General features: G+C 39.9%; 1 protein-coding gene across 1 annotated transcript in view; it reads right to left on the reverse strand.

The window, feature by feature from the left end:
- Positions 1–13,764, reverse strand: part of CUNH1orf198 (chromosome unknown C1orf198 homolog) — a 25,459-nt gene extending 11,695 nt beyond the window's left edge. The window contains exons 1-2 of the mRNA XM_067535810.1: positions 13,337–13,764; positions 6,129–6,179 (exon numbers count right to left, since the gene is read on the reverse strand). Of these exons, the coding sequence (XP_067391911.1) occupies positions 6,129–6,179; positions 13,337–13,681 (396 nt within the window). The 5' untranslated portion in view covers positions 13,682–13,764. The remainder of the gene's footprint in view (positions 1–6,128; positions 6,180–13,336) is intronic.
- Positions 13,765–17,390: the final 3,626 nt, after the last annotated feature.

Raw genomic sequence — 17,390 nt, forward strand, 5'->3', positions numbered from 1 at the left:
TAGCCCCAGTGTACAAGACTACAGTTTGTAGACAAATGCATAATAATTGTTTAGTTAAAACTGTTTTTAGAATTAGGTCATTGCCTACTTGTGCATTAACACACTTTGAGATCCTTATAATAATAACGTAATAAATAATGACTATTTCTTATATAGTGCTTCTTGTCAGAAGATTTCAAAGTGCTTCACCATGTATTTAATGTATGTTTTGCATTTTACAGATGGAGAACTGAGGCAGAGCGAGACTAAGTGACTTGCCCAAGGTCACACAGGACGTCTGTGGCAGAGCAGGGAATGGAACTCAGATCTCCCACTTCCTGGGTCAGTGCTCTAGCCACACTGTCTCCCCAGGATGAAATTGCTTGTATTATTACTACACACCTAAAACACTTTATTTTTAAATAAAGAGGAGGCCTGGAATGTGTGTAGAGGAATGGGAAGGCTGATGGAGGAAAGAAACTAAGGCTTAAACCTGGGTACAAAAAGTGACTCAAAATACTTAATTCCCTTTATTCTCCATCAGCAATGTCCATTCTGCATGCAAGATTTTCAAATTTGCATATCAGATCATATCACCAACAGCAAAGATTCTGGAACTGGACTAACATTTTTTAGATGGCAAATACATTCCACCTTGCTCTTTCCACTCCAATATAGTAGATCAACATTGCAGACAGAAATTAAAAAAAATTTTGACAGCAAGCTAATCAAAGAGGATTCAAAACACAAAATGAGTAGAAGTAAGTAGTTACCAAGTTGCCACTTTTCTACCCACAACTATATCGTTAAATCAGAAGGCCTTTGGGCTCAGAAACAAAACAATACACAATTTCACTTTACAGAGGCTCGCATGAACCTGTTCTATTTACATTCTCATGAGCTTGTGCTCCCTGAATTTCACTGAGAGTTAAGTTCAGACAAAGAAAAAAAACCCCAAAGCCAAACTCACTCAAAACTTCAAACTTTTGTCTGGATTCCTCCTGAAACATAAGAGTGGTTCAAATTTATAAACTTGGGTTGAGTTTCAGTTCTGTAACAAAACCAATATTTAAAGTTGCGTATTGAAGTTTCACACAGCTCCACCCATGGACCGTGACTCAATTCACCCCATATAAAGTAGGTAATTGTCACCTCTAAATGTCACTACATAGTTTGTAATGATATCGCAGGTAAATTACTATAGGAGAGCAAGTTTCTTCTTTAGCAGTGTTCTAGTTCTCTACTATGAGGATTATTATATTAGAACCTTCCAAGTATTGCTACAAACAATCTTCTTCACTAAATACATTGCAGTTTTGTTTGACAACTCAATAAAAGTTGTAAAAGGCTAGGCAAGAACTTAACTAGTTTTTGAGTAAACACACAATAAAAACATAACTAAAAATGGTCGAGGCATCTTTATAAGCTTTCAACAACTTCTGAAGCTACTTAATGCTTAAAACTCTAATCTGCCTTGACAAGAAGAAAGTTGTTTTAAACACACACACACACACACACACACACACACACACACACACCCCAATTTACTTTTGAAAATGGGTAGATATATCAAGTCTGTCACAAAATTCTCTCTAAAATGAAAGCAAAGAGTATATAATTTCATAACTGCTGTTGTGGTTGAATTTAGTAGTGATGGAATTATAGTATTAATAGTAATAGCAATTATGAGGTGTAATATTGACAAGTGTTATACAAGTCTCTCTTATTCAGCTCTTACAACACACTCTACGCTTTTCCAGTTGTGGACCTTAGGAGAAAGGACTACTCATACAGTGTATCATACAAAACACAAGTGGTTTTTGTGATGTGGGCAAACGTCTGTAACACAAATTTAGTAGGGAGTAGGTGGACACTGAACTCATTTTCACAATGGTTTAAATCTTTGATTTGCAGCACAAGTTTCCAAATCTGAAATACTGAGAACTTTTAATCCATTTTGCTACCCTCTATTGAAGTTTTGAAAGACAATTTTATAAAACCTGAAAAATCTTGTAAAGGCAAAATATAAGTGACAGAAAAGGATGATTATATGACTAAAAACTTCCTCACCATTTCTGATGCCTTGATAATAACAAACATTTGCTCTTAGAAGGGGTTTGCTTATTTTTAAAGTGCTTTACAAACGTTAATTAATCCTCACAAAGACCTTTGAGAAAACAGAAGAACAAGATTTTCAAAGGTTAATTCCTAAAGATAGGCACCTAACTCCATATTTGGGCACTTCGACTGGCTGTGCCATACGCCTCTGGGGGAAAAAAAATAAACCAAGCTACATATTTAAGTGCCTAAATGTGGATTCAGATGCCTGTTTTAGCGCCCATGTTTGAAAATATTGTCTTAGTGACTTGCCCAAAACCACAAAAGGAAGCCTATGTCAGAGCCTGGATTTAATCTCATGAATTTCTACCTCCCAAGCCTGTGTTCAGACCACATAACTGACCCAAAAAAAGCTTTCTGTCCTCACAAACAAGGGTGTAGCTAGCAATGAAATTTGCATGGCTATTGGCTAAACTTTCTTCCCCACCATATCACTATCTATGATATCCTCATAGCCTTCTGGAGTAAGCCTATAAATTAATTGCTAAATTACTAGGTGCAGTTAGGGAGAGAGAGATCTAGAAATAGAAAGTGTCTTAAAGTTTCCAAATCATTATATACACTGGCCTCAAAGTTAAATGATACTTTATGGAATCTGCTTGCCTACAACCATGTTTCCCTATTGGAAACATCATATTGTAACCAAGGGCCTGGGTGAAATAACCATTTACTCTATCTCCTTGTGAGATAAAGCACGCCTTTACTGCCTTCTCCCTACCCTCGCAGTGAATAAGCTTAAAAGAATTCATTTTTTAAGCATTATTTTAATGGATAATATTTAAGTTTATTTTTTAACTTTTTTATTTTTATTGACTTAAATTTTCACAGTTGCAGGAAATTATGAGGGAGTCAGATAATTATTTAATGATAGGAGAGACAGATTCAAAGAGTTAAAGCTTTATAACTTTACAAATTGTCTACATCACGTATCAAAATATACAAAATAAATATCCTCAACTCTATAATAAGTTCTCAGGCAGCATTTTTCTTACTTTACCAATCTGCAAATTTCTGTTATCAATGGAAGTATTTTTTCCATCTGTTTGTGTATGTACAAACTGGACATTTACCAACATTTACCGATAAAAATTGAATCCCTCCAAGCCTACCAATAAAGGTTATGGATGACTGTTGATAAGGCTACTTTACCATTTCTCTCACACAGTTTGTATACATTTTTATAGTGTATGCTTAAAACCCCCCCAGTATTTCCCTCCCCTTAATGTCTTAAACTTGAAGTTTACCACAGTATTCTCCTTAGGTAAATCAAGGCACACTTACATCAAGCAGAAAAGATTTAAGAATACCATTCACCACCAAGCTATAAAAATAACTGCTATAGGAATGAGCAGGCAGGGGAAGACTGAATAGAAATGAGGTATGCAAGATGAAATATGGAAACTTAAGCAGCTCAGAATGAGACAGAACTAACCATATAAAAGAAGCTGGTTTAAACTGTGATAAGCAAGCAGGACCGATTCACAAGAAGCTAGATTCAAATACATATGAAATGGAACTCACACTGTTACCTCTGCTTTCCAGGTATAAACCTTCAATTGTTGCACGGATAATCACTCCACTTACAGCCCAAGAGTATCTTACAATTACATTTTTACCCACCCAGTAAAATGGGGAAATTGCATTTCTGTAATATCTTATGAAGGGATTGCTTAGAGAGGTAATAAAATGATTCAGTACAATAGAAACTTGGGGAGTGGGGATTTAATGTCTAATATTCCCCCCAAAATTTGCTAATAATGGGGAATTTCACCCATCACACCTGGTAGGAGTGCTGGTTCCCCAACATGCCCAATAAAATTCAAAGGGGAAGAAATATACATCTTTCATATTATATTACAGGCTAAGAAGGAGCCAGATAGCCTTGTGAAGATTTAATTTCGCCCTCTGTTTTTCTTTTCTTTTTAAATGAACTCTCTTTAATAACGATTTAACCAAGTCTTGACCAGACTTAAGAAACAGACCAGCAAAAACAGCTGAAGAGCTGCTGTTACAAAGTGGGGAAAAGTTTTAATTCAGTTAAGGTAGATTTTTTCAAAGCAACCAGTAACCCAATAATTATGATTTTATTTGTATTATCATAATGCTTAGGACCCCTAGTTATGGACCAGGCCCCCACTATGCTAGGTGTTGTACAAACACAAACCAAAAAGATGGTCCCTGCCCCACAGAGCTTACAATCTACAGAGTATTCTTACATTTTAACCTGCTGCATATAAATACACAAGAAAGGAAACTCAATGTGCCATCTCTTAGCTGAATCAAACTAATATTCCTTAAAGTTTGGTAAGTGACAACCTCTCCTCCCTATCCAGCAGAAATAGGGATTTCCACTTCATTCTCATTCATTCTTCCTTTTGCCAGAGACAGAAGTTTCTTAAAGAAAAAGATGAAGGATACTCACAGGCAACACTGTAAACAGATATAGTAACTTAGGTAAACACTTTTAGTGTTTTAGTTGAATCAACATACCCATCCCACCTCACTAGTTTATTGTTGCCAACCTCCCAACATTTTAGTAGTCTCAGCAGTGGATAATCAATTGTATTAGAGTACATTTTAATCACTAAAGGTATAGGAACATTCAGAACAAAACTATCAATTACTTTTAAACTGAGATTCTCTTCCCAAGATGTACTGTGCAACCATCATAGATCGTTAATTATCTTGACTTTAAAAATAGATATCACAAGATGTAATACTGTCCAGAAGTTGATCAAAGGATATACTAAGAGATATTAAGATAGAGCCTACAAACATTATCTTATGAAACTGCAAATATAGCAGAACTCCATGAAAACCAAATTCATTCCTTATTTCTGCTGCCTGTGATTGTATCACCAAAGGTAAAGGGCAGATGGCAGTAAAATTTAGTACTGATTATCAGTGGGGAGAAGAGTTCAGCCTGCCCTATTTCACTGTTCCTCTTTTCTTAACAGCCACACCCCAATTTATGCATAATGATCACTAATTAGGCCCATCTAAACCTTTTCTGCATCAAGCAACAAGTTAATGGTCTCTTTCCAGAGTGGGTTGATGGGAGTAAATTAGTCTGAATCAACTGTCCCGGGCCAGCCTCAGACAATTCCTACAGTACTTGATCAATATTTCGTTGTAAGTGTATACATGATGTCTTCCATCTGGGTAGCTCAAGGGTCCCTGGCATTTGAGAAAAGTGGTCTCTCCCTTGCACTCTACCAGCAGCAAGAGGACAGAAGTCTGAATCTGTGACTAAATTTACTTTTTTTTTTTTTTTTTTTTTTAAAAACATGAAAGTGACACACCGTCCATGTGTTTGTACTTGTGTTTTCCATGATGGGGAATTAAAATGGCTAGCCGTTAGCATTCACCAGCAAAAACTACACCCAAAAAATCCTGACAAACATGGTATTTCTGAATTGTGTCCTCACGCTGCAGTCACACAGAGAAGATGGTCACTGGCTGTATTTTAGCATTGTGGGCATCTCAGTATAGCTAACACTTTTGCCACAATTTTGACATCTGCAATAAGCAGCACAAATCCAACAGAGTGTAAGATAAAATTGCCTTTATAAAATGTATTGGGGTTACCAACTACTTGTATGCTTCTCTCCTCATCCTGAAACACATCTGCCATAGGAACATATTTTAAATGGGACCCTCGTCTTTACTTATGAGGTAGGTAATTCATAATTATTTAATCCTACAGCTTTCTCTTCTTCATTAAACAGGGCAATTTGATTTTCTGTCCAGATTTGATTAGCAATATTCTAAACAATGAAAATCTGGTTGCATAACAAGTTTTACACTTACATTTGGAATCAAATACTAGCTCATGAAGCACCTGATTCTGCTTCTATGCAAATCAATGAAAACATACTGGGCCTAATTTTCATTTATGCTACAGCCACTTTACACTGCTCTCACAGTATAAAAAGGCCTTAATGTATCAATTCTCAAATGAGAGTAGGATCAATTCCAAAGGAAACTGACATAATAATAATAATAATAATAATAATAATAAGCAATCTTACCTTGGTTTCCCAGGAGAAAGGGGCGGAGTGTTCATCTTGCCAAGTTATGTCCTGAAATGAAATTCAAGAATAACTCTAAAAATCAAAAAAGCAGTCTTATTTAGTAAAAATATCAAAGAGGCAAGCTTATATTGCATCACTCAGAATGTAACGAGAATAAAATAGCAACAAAATTAAATTAGAACCAGCCAAAGAATGAGAAAGAGACAGACAGCAGAGGTCCCTGAGTGACTGAAAGCTCTCTTTTAGAATGTAAATTCTTTGGGGGCAACGAGTGTCATTTATTATATTTTTGTACACTGCCTATCAATATGAGACTTCACCTGCTCTATGCCTGTACATGCCAGTACATTTTTAATATTCTTATTTGTATGTCTGATCTTTACCAACTAGCTTCTTTGAGAGACAATAGCTATATAGATAGTATACTTTAATGGCTATCAAACTGAAATCAACATCCTATGCAGTGTACAGAACCACATAATGTCAAAAGTTAAATGGCAATTATACCAAAAACTGCATTGCGGGGTTCCACAGTTATTGCTACTTAGGAACTCCATTTTTAATTTGCTCAGTTCAGGAGGAAAGAAGTGTTTTTTCTGTCAGTCCTACAGGCTCAACCTGGGCTTTTACAATCAAATTAGGCTCTTTCTGGCTCACACTCCACCACCACAACCAAATATTTTCCATTTGGAAGTTAGTTTTCAATTCTGCTGTTGATGCAGCAGAATCTGTTTTCCTCGCTGCAGGAATAAATTTATTTATGTTTTATACATAAAGAAATCTAAGATCACTCAAAACACAAACACTCTCAAGAGTAACATGCCATTTTAAAATCATTACTTTTCTGAGTATACTCCACTTTAATAAACTTGCTACCTGCATCATTGACAATGTTTGTATGTGCAATTGCTAGCATACATAGCACAAACATGTACCACGCACACCAAGAAAGGAGGGGCAAAATGAGAAGCTGTGTTTTTCCTGTACCCTAAACAAAATATTTTCCAAATGTGTTCATTTATTTTGATGTTTTGGAAAATAAACAATGTTTACAAATGCAATGAATTAATGATGAACAAGTCTTATTTGTATGTTGGGCATATGTGGTGCCAGCAACTGGTCAGTCCACTTTTATATTAAATTCATTACAGTTAATGGCTTTTGTCCTAGACAAATAATGCTCTTCACATTTTTGTACTTTTTAAGTCTGGGAAACTGTCCTATAAACACATGGCATGGCTTTTTATGCTATAATCTCATCACACTATGTTCTCCTCATCATCCCCTTTACCCCACCCAAGGCCAATATAATTTTTGGCCAAAAGCCACAACAGAGGTTTAAAATGAAGAAAGCTTGGAAGCTTACTGCTAAGCTTCTGACAATCTCAGAACTGAAACATGCCCTCAGTCCCTAAACTATTTACTCTACTGGAAATACATCAGTTAAGTAACCTTCTTTCTTACACAATCACTATATTCTTTTATGTCTCTGAGGGAAAAGGGCAGAGAGGGGGAATAAAATTATGCTCATAATACTACTGTAAATAATACTAAAACAGCTTAGAACAAAAATTTTAAGGTTATTCATCATCAACATGAATTAGCATAGATCCACATTTGATCAGCTTCTGTCTTCAACATGCAACAAATGGAGCTTTCTCCCAAAAAGATGTAAATAGCCTTTTGTTCCTCCCGCTAGATAACTGATGTAAGAGACAGATACTCTGGCTTGCGGCAATTCTCAGCCCCAGACAAAAATTAAAAGCAAACGAACTCAGTGACACAGTTGACTTCAGCAGCCAGCTGCAGAATATCAAAGACAAAAGAGAAGCATGCAACTAAGTTGCTACATTCAGGCAGCTTGTTGCAAAATGGCATCAGAATTTCAAAATGGAAGGCATACTAGTATCTTTCTTCTGTGCCCCTCTCTCTTTGTACATGACATAAGCACTGTTCAAAGCATCTGACAGCAACTGTCCAGTCACAAACCCACAACAAAAGGGATCCTGTGCTGGTAACTGAATATTTCACTATAGCAAAAATGAACCAAGCACACTACATCTTTTATAAGTATTACTGAGGGAAAAGGGTTGGAATGGGGTGAGGAATGAACTCTAGTAGCACATTTTCAGTTCTCTTGTTAACAGAAATCTATAGCAGTCCAACTTAAAAAGGCTTTACAGCAGAACATTTTGCATATTCTGATTATTTTAATTGAAAGAGAAAAGGATCAGGTGATCCGTTGCTTCACATTACCAAGGCAAAGACTGACTGCTGATACAAAATAGAAAATATTGCAGGCATCTTTGGAAAATTCAGGCTTCTATGTTAAATGCTCATCATATCACCAAGCCAACTGGATATCTCAGCTGTTCCCCTTAATCCCAATTTAACATTTTCCAAGTTGCATGATGATATTATATTTGAAACATACATTGGTTATTATGAGTTCAATCCTGCAAGACGCTCAGCTCCCATAAGGTTCCCCATCCCTTTTAAAAACAGGCCTTAAATGAGTCAGATTTTTGCTTCCCCCGCCCCCCCCCCTTTTTTTTTAACGTTACATTGTCACTGAAAAAAATAATAACGAAGGCCTGAACCAACCACTGAAGTAAATGGAAAGATGCCACTAATGTCAACAGGAGTTGGAGCAGGCCCTAAACATTTGGCAGAGTGCAAGATGACCCTTGCCGAAACCAAAGTTTCCCCAAAAGATGGTAGTAGGACCACACATTCCCATTCCTGAAAACCAGCTCTCCTCCCTTAACTTGGTCTAAATTCATTCCAAAATAACCAATGCACGATGTATTATTTTTAATTCCAAATTACTCCCTCATTGGGGATACACTGTACATTGTGCTAGTTTAACATATGCTTCTACAGTGCTTTCCATTTGAGGAACACAGAAGTCTTATACATGTTAGGAATAGGATTCTGTGAAAATTCTAAGTGATTTGGAAATCTAACAACTTATAGGCTCTTTTGAAAATCTCAGACTCATGAATTAAGCTGCACAAAGCACCTGAGAGGTATTTATTATTCCCAATTTACAGATGGAGATACTGAACCACAAGTGACATTCTACATCAGGGGAAGTCAATTATTTTTTGTCAAGGTCCAAATTTCTTGGTCAAGTTATAGTCAAGGTCCAGACTCCAGGGAAAATAATAAACCAACAACAACACCGATAATAAGTAAATAAAAAGATTTCAGGGTCCTTTCAAAAGCATCTGAAGGTCCAGATTTGGCCCGCAGTCTGCCCATTGACTATCCCTATTCTGCATCATACAGCAGGTTTGTGGCAGAACAGGGAATAGAAATCAGAGATTCTAACTGCCAGTTTTGTGCTTCAGCAACAAGAACATTCTTTGTTTCTTTCACTTTTTGGCTTACCCACAACTTTTCCTAAAATCCTGGAGTAACCCTTTGAAATGTTTTATCCTTGTAATGTCAACTGCATCCCAAAATGCTAAAGAATCTGCAGTCCCAGATTCAAAAGCTCATTTTATTTGCATAAAGCAAATGGTTATGCAGAGCCACTGTCCATTTGTAAAGGAAAAATGTTTCACGTGTTTTTAAATGAGGCAGAAGTGAATGGTAAACAAAAGGAACTGGAATGAAGAAGACTAGATTCTTCATACAAAATGCCTCCTTCTAGGGACAATTTGTTTTTTTAAATAAAAACCTACTGCAATATATTGGCCCTGTTTAGATAGAAAGTTTCTATAACTGGAGAAACAATTTTGCAGTTCAACTGAGATTTAATGCTAAAGATTGAACTCTTGGGCAAGCTTCACAATGAATGTGAACAATTAAAACCTTTGAGACCACTATAAATCTCTAAAGAACTCCTCACCCTTATAATTGCACAATCTTTTTGCAGGACTGCTATGAAAACAGCTAAGGGTAATTCGTATTTCATTTAAAATTTAAACTTCAAATAAAGTGCTAGAGAGCAAAGTGTCACTACCCTATTATTTCCCTACAGACACAAGGGATAGTTTGGATAGATAGTTAGAGATGCAACACTGGCATTAGAGCTGAAAGGGAAACAGTGAATTTATAAATGATAAAAGGGATGAGATTTGTTTTTTTTCAAGTTACCTAGACAGCATAATTTTCACATAAGAACACCATTAAAATCTTCTGCATCAAGACAAACTAATTGCATTAAATCTTCATGGCTACTGTGGAAGAAACAGAACTGAATGATGCAAGTTTTAAAACAATAGCCGTGTTTCATTTTTCTTCTCTTTTTCAATAGTCTGACTAGAAAAATTCGGCTCTGCAAATTCAGACTCTTCATTCCCTCTGCGCACTCCAGGACAATTCTCAAGCATTCTCAGATGCATGCTACCTGGCAAATGGAAGGGGAAAAAATCCCTTCATTTCGTGTCCAGTTAGGGAGTGAGAGACAAAGGAAAGGAGAGGTGCCAGGTGTGGAGCATCTTAGGGATCCAGCATGCTGTCAAAGCAGAGCTGCAGTTGTACAGCTGAGCAAGTGTCAGGTCAGGAGATAACATGGAAGCCTAGTAGGTGAGGCTTTCATGGACCTGGAAAGTTGAACTGCAACAGCAAGTGACTGGCCCAAGCAGCACAGAGTGGCTCTGTGGCAAGTGGCAACAGAAGAAAGAGCAATTAGGGAGCCATGCAAGATGTCCAGGACTCCGGTCTGGCACCAAAAAAGGAGGCTGGGAGAGAAAGCCAAGGAATGATGAGCCAGGAAAGACCCTTAAGGCTTAGTAATGCAGCTGGAAGACTAAAATGGAACAGGAGAATGCCAGAAGAGAGCAGGCCCTGTTTTTCAGGAAGATGGTTTATATAAACCTTGACTGGACAGTGAAAAAGGAAGTCAGTTGATGCACCAAGCCATTTGATTAATCATGTTTATTCTCAGTTAAAGAATACACTAGGGATAAGAACAGTACTGTTCATATTTGTTGCTTTGTTTGTCAAATGAGGGAACGAATACTTGCCAAACCTCAGAGGCATTTTCCCTGTCACTTTGAGAAGCAGGAAAAGATGTTGTCCATATGTTTCAACAGAACAACCCCTGGCACTTTTCTTCTCGCCCCAAGACAATTCAGAACAGCAAGCCCTCACAATCTTAAAACACTGAGAGTAAAACATGTAGTCTAAGGAATGGAGAAGGCTAAAATCCACAAAATAAACAGTTTTCAATTTAGAGACCCTTTAAAATGGATGGGGTGTGTTCCCTTCCCAACCACATTCTCCAGCACTCTCCAAAAAGTGATGGCCTGTTTACTGATGAAGACTAAATATTCAGGATTTCCATTGGCACTGACTAAGAATCACGTTGCCCTATGTTTCTGGCTCAAGCTCCCAGTATGAAACTTTTTTCAGACATTTTCCTTACATGGGAGATGCAGAATGAGTGTCTTCTATAACAGAGTCAGCTCTGAAACACTATGGTGATTATTCTAAGTGCTTCAAGCGGTGCTTACAAATCCTATGCATGGATATCAGTAGGGAGTTAACACAAACTCTGGTCACTTCAAATTAAATTGGTGGTTACAAGTTCAGAAGGAGATTAATTTGTCATGTGACTAGAGAACCAGAAAAATAATTTGACAGTCGTTTGCCTTAAGAATTTAAACCAGGATAATAAAGGATATTGATGTTGTGCAATGCACGTGCTTTCAGAGCCTAAGACTTTTTTTTTTTAAATTGGATGGCTGTGGTTTTTGCGTTTATTTAAAAACTAAATAGAATAGAACCTTGTATATATACACATGCAAGGAGAGATAAAGAATCTATTCAAGTTAAGGGGGGGGGGGGCTTCAGAATTTACTCATTTGTTTACAGGACTTTAATTTGAAAAGTACCTACTCCATACTTCACTACCCAGGTACCTATGTTTCTCTTCAAACACAGCCACATCTTGCTAAAGGCAAGAACATCAAAAGCTTCTAAAACTATATTTTCAGCTGTCTTATTTTCCACATCCTTGTTTTCCCTGGCACTGTATTAGCAGTGGAAAAGACTGACCGAGAATTTTTAAAAAGGTATCTAAAAGAATACCAGAACTTGGGAATATTTTCAATACTGTACTTTTAACTTTCCTGGAACGAGCTGAAAAAGGAAAAGACTTGATTCAACGTAAACATTGCCTCAGTTTTACTTTTAGTGATTATTTCCCCACTACTACTCAATTATTTAAAAAAAATCAGTGTCTACAAAACCCTTTTTGTAATCACGTTACTTCCACAAATGAACTTTTCTGCTGATCTACTTATTTCCAGTTATCACTAACTGCAGTAACATCTTTTGTAAATCTAGTCACAAATTCTCTTTCATTCACACTATGACATTCTTCCATTCTGCTTCTACACTGGGAAAACTGGGATCCATAACTCACCACCAGTGCAACTCTGCTGGTGATAGCCATAGTGTAGACAAAGATCAGGCACTTGTCATGACTATGTTGGCTAACCCTTTTCAGTGCAGTGCTTCACAACACATTGGTAAGATGCCACAACTTCTACCATTGCTGCTATCAACGGAGAATAACAGATGTCCCCTCTCTTAGAGCAGACAATGCCATAGGTCCCATAAGTATGGGGAGAGGGCTCATAATCGCATTTGACACAGTTTTCATATTCGGCAACAGCATAAAGCGCTGAAAGACAGTATTACAACTGTGCTGAAAATTGACAAAAGCACAGCTTTGGCAACCACTCTTTCTGCTAACGCCATTTTATTAATAAACCCCCCCACCCACTTGGCTCCCTCCTCCTGGAGCCCCGTTGTCACGACCCCCATGACTCCCCTGTACCTCCAAATACCTCCACACCACTATTCTACTAGCAATGCCCCTACTCCTCACTCTTTGCCCCATGCCCCTAATGCCCCCCATAGTGCCCTTCTCCCCATCAGACCCCTGCCCCCCACTCTTCCCCTCATACCCCAATCAAGACCCCCACTCACTCTTCACCCCATACCTCTATCAAGACCCCCCATCCCTCACTCTTTCCCCCTCTCCCCCCAATGCCCCAATCAATGCCCCCATCTCCCCCAGTCGGCTGCCAGGCGGGCAAGTTCTCCCAGCCGGGCCGAAGCTGCCCCGCTTGGTGCGGGGGGTGCTCGGCGCAGGATGCCGGCTCGCCCGGTGGCGGGAGGGGGGGACATTGCGGGCACCCCAACAACAGCATGGTCCTGCCTGTCCGCCCCGCCGCGGCGCTCACCTCGTCCCCGAAGCGCACCACCTTCTGGCCGGTGTTGAGGCGCAGGCCGGGGTAGCAGGCGGGGGGCGCGGCGCGGGCGGCCCCGCGGTGCGCGGCGTAGCGGGCCTGGACGTGCGGCTCCACCAGGCACTTGTCGATGATCTCGTCCTGCTGGCGGGGCGGCAGCCGCTCCCAGTCCGGCCCGTAGCGCTCGCGGATCCGCTCCTTCTCCGCCATGATCTTCCGCGCCATCGGGCTGAGCGACGAGAAGTAGCGGAAGCGCTTGCGCTCCCACTCGTCCAGCGGCCGGTTCCCGTTCAGCACCGCCATGCGGGAGGCGGCGATCGCCGCGGCCATGGAGGCCATCGTGCCCCGGCCCCGGCTCCGGCCCCGCCGCTGAGCCCCGAGAGAGACGCCGGGAAGAGCCGCCTCCTCCTCCTCCTCCTCCTCCTCCTAGACAGCTCCCTCTGCTGCCGCCTGCACACGGATTCCCCTACGCCCCTTTCCTCCCCGTCCTCCTCCCCACAGTCCCTATTCCCTCACTCCGCCCTGCACACTCCCCCTTTTCCCTTCGCCAGTCCCTGCACACTCTCCCCTGCCCTCACTCCTCCTCTCCCTGACTCCTCTTCCTGCACACTCCGCCTTTTCCCTTCACCAGTCCCTGCACACTCCCCACTTCTTCTCTCACTCCTCCTCCCCCTTTCTCTCCCCTGCCCTCACTTCTCCTCCCCCTGCACACTCCGCCTTTTCCCTTCGCCAGTCCCTGAACCCTCTCCCCTGCCCTCAGTCCTCTCAGGACACTCCCCACTTCTTCTCTCACTCCTCCTCTCCCTGCACACTCCGCCTTTTCCTTCCTCCTCTCACCTATCGGCTGCTCCTAAGCCAAACTGTCGGCCTGACAAGCCGCATAAAAATAAAAAATGCAGAAATCTCTGGTCTCTGCCAGAGATGAGCATGATTAGTTACATCAAGGGTGTGCCCTACCACAGGGCTTCCCAGGCAGTTTGGGTATAGCCCTTATTTATCCTTGCATTCAGTGACTTTGTATTGGGTCAGTAGCAGGTCTTTCCTTTCCCTTGTGCCGTTTTCCACTGGTCTTTTTTTACTAGAAAGTTTGACCATTGCTGATAATCTGGGGAAATGTTTCTTTTACTTCCTTGGTATTTTGGAGTATACACTGTCTCTTTTTTTTACTTCTCTGTCACATGCTTAGGATTTACCCTATGCTTTCTCTCGCCTCATATTTATGGTCTCTGATTCTCTATATGGTAGGACTTTGTTAGTTTCCCTCCCACATTTCATTGTATAAGTGGATGCAGGGTTATGTGGCTAGCTAACTTTTTTTTTTTAAATCTTATCCACAGTGACTAGTATAGTGTGGTTCTAGTCAGGCACTTCTGAGCATCTCCCATAAGTACTGAGGGCTTGGTGATTTTCCTGATTCTCACTGTCAGTATTATTTTATTCAGTACAAGAAACATACTGGAGGAAAGCTGATGACTCATATAGGAGATGTTATCCTGAAATAGGTAGTCTGGCTGCTGACGCTTTTTCCATAGTAATTATTACTACTACCTAGTGCTTTCCAAATGAGGTAATTACTGATGGAGAAACTGAGGCATGGGGCAATGACTTGCCTGAGGTCACGCAGCAGATTAGTGGCAGAGCCAGGAACAGAATCCAGATCTCCTGACTCCTAATCTAATTTACCTTTCTCACTTTGTCCCCACAACAGTAGGGATGTCCTGCAAGAGTTTACTACTTGAGTTACGTTGTGTGGGATTGGTTACATCAGCATATTAAAACAGGTGCAGCAGTAACACTGAAAGTGTTAGGATATTTTTAAAGATAAGTTAAAGTTCAGTATCTTGACTGTACTTGGGCAGTCTATTACAGTAACTATATTTTATTGCATAAATATATAAGGATGGATTGAGTAATGTTTATATTATTGTGAAAGTACCCAGACCATTGAATGAACGATTTTTCTACAAATACACTGAATACAACTTTTGCCCTGAGTGGCATGGTATAAGAGGAAGAGGAATGTTTCCAATAGCACAAAGTCCTAAGGGTTAAAAGAAGTACAGAAGGAGAATTCTATTTCATTAAAAATAAAGAGGTGCTAGCTTCCAGGATAGCAGCTCACATCACCAGTGCACTGCTAGCTGGTTACAGAATACGGATGTCTCTACCTTGTAGGTATCCGCTGCAAGGTCAACACATGAATTCTAATCAGTATCCATGTGGGTTTATGCATATGGTTGAAGATTACATGTCGCTGCATTCTCTGATAGGGTCTTTGGTTCTGGATGCTGCAAGGCTTTGAGTTGCCATACCCAAGTGTTCCCATCTTTGAGCTCAAAATGGTATTCCTGGAAAGCCCAGCATGTCTGAGTTGATGTGGGAAAGGATAGAGAAGGATAACTACTTACCATATAATTAGGCTTCTCCAATTCATCTTCCTTTAGCCCACTCATCCCACTCTGTTTTGTTTGTTGAACTAGTTTGCAAGCATCTGACTGAAGCTCACTCTTCATTAGTCAGAGTGTGTATATCACACCTAAATAAGCAAGTCAACACACATCACACCCACGTCTATTAATTTTCAATTAATTTTTCTTCTAGATACCTTTATTTTGAAAGAAGGGGGTGGGTGGGCAAGCATAAAGTCAGTCAGAAGAGTGGAAGAAAGGACAGGTAAGTAAAAAATATCTACAGCAGGGATTTGTTTGTGTGGGAGGCCAGGGAAATGTTCCTGCCCTCTCCCACCACAAAAACTTTTTCCTTTGACTTTATTAGCAGCATAGCTGCTAGAAGTCCTAGTCAAGGACCAGGATCCCATTGTGGTAGGCACTGTACAAACACAGAATAAAAAGACAGTCCCTGTCCCAAAAAGCTTACAATCAAAGTATAGGACAGGAGGCAACCAACCGATGGACACAAACATAGCCATGCAAATATAAGAAAACGTTAAGACAGTATTTGTCAGCACACCAGCAACCAAGCTGTCAAGCTTTTTATAGGCATCAAAACAGAGAAGAGTTTTAAAGAGGGATTTGAAGGATATTGCGGTAGCTTTGCAGAGGTTTATCAAGCGTTCCTCCCAGGCATGAGGGACAGCAGAAGAGAAAGCACAAAGGTAAATTCCTAGCTAGCCAGCCCCAGCATATTTCCCCCTGCTGCCTAAATGATACAAACCACAGGAAAATTTATAATCTGGAAGTAAAGAGGTCTTGTGGCTATAATAAAACCAATCAGGAGATTTGGACTCTATTCCTAACAGCTGCAAAGCTGCTGTACCTCAGTTTTTCCAGCAGGCTAGAAATAATCACCTTTACCATAGGGGTGTTTGTTTATTATTGTTTGTAAAAAGTTTGAGATCCTTAGATAGAAGGTACATAAAAATGAGTAATATTTATAGGAAGGGGGGTAGAAAAGATGTCCAAGCAGGAGGAGGAGGAACAAGATAAGACTCCCAACACCACAATTTGACGGCAACTAAATCATCTTAACAGCTCACACTTATCGTTTCTCTTATGTGGAAAACCACACTTATTTTAGGCTTTTAAATGTACTCCATTTTGATCATAAAAGTTTGAAGTGAATGACCATTAGCACTAGTTAGAGCCAGACAGTGCAGGAAGGCTGTGTGCAAATTTTTCCTTTATACAAGCTTTGCCAGTGAACCTAAGGTCTGCACTTCAACTTCTGCTCTGTTCCAGTCTCAGGCTTCCTTCTCTTGAGCAAGTAATGCCAGTCATCCCAAAAGCTGTGGCAATTTTATGAGGTGGATGTAGACTATGAAATACAAGGTAGGCTGGACCTACTTATAAAATTAAGCTACCAAATATTTACTAATAAGAAACACATTGCAAAACTATGGTGGTGGCTGGAATCCCTTTTTGAAAAGAAGTGATTGCTTCTTATTGCATCACACGTACTGTTTTCTTTAAGCATGTCTGGTGTTTCATCAGTGTAGCTGCCTTTCCTATGATTAATGGCCCCTCTTGACTTACCAGCCTCCCTAATGAAATTATCTTCTGTTATTAACTCATCTCTAGCTCAGTGGCTC

Source organism: Emydura macquarii, unplaced genomic scaffold, assembly GCF_026122565.2.
Source record: "Emydura macquarii macquarii isolate MOO-44397 ecotype Brisbane River unplaced genomic scaffold, CSIRO-AGI_Emac_v2 contig_3517, whole genome shotgun sequence".
Taxonomy (NCBI): Eukaryota; Metazoa; Chordata; order Testudines; family Chelidae; genus Emydura; species Emydura macquarii.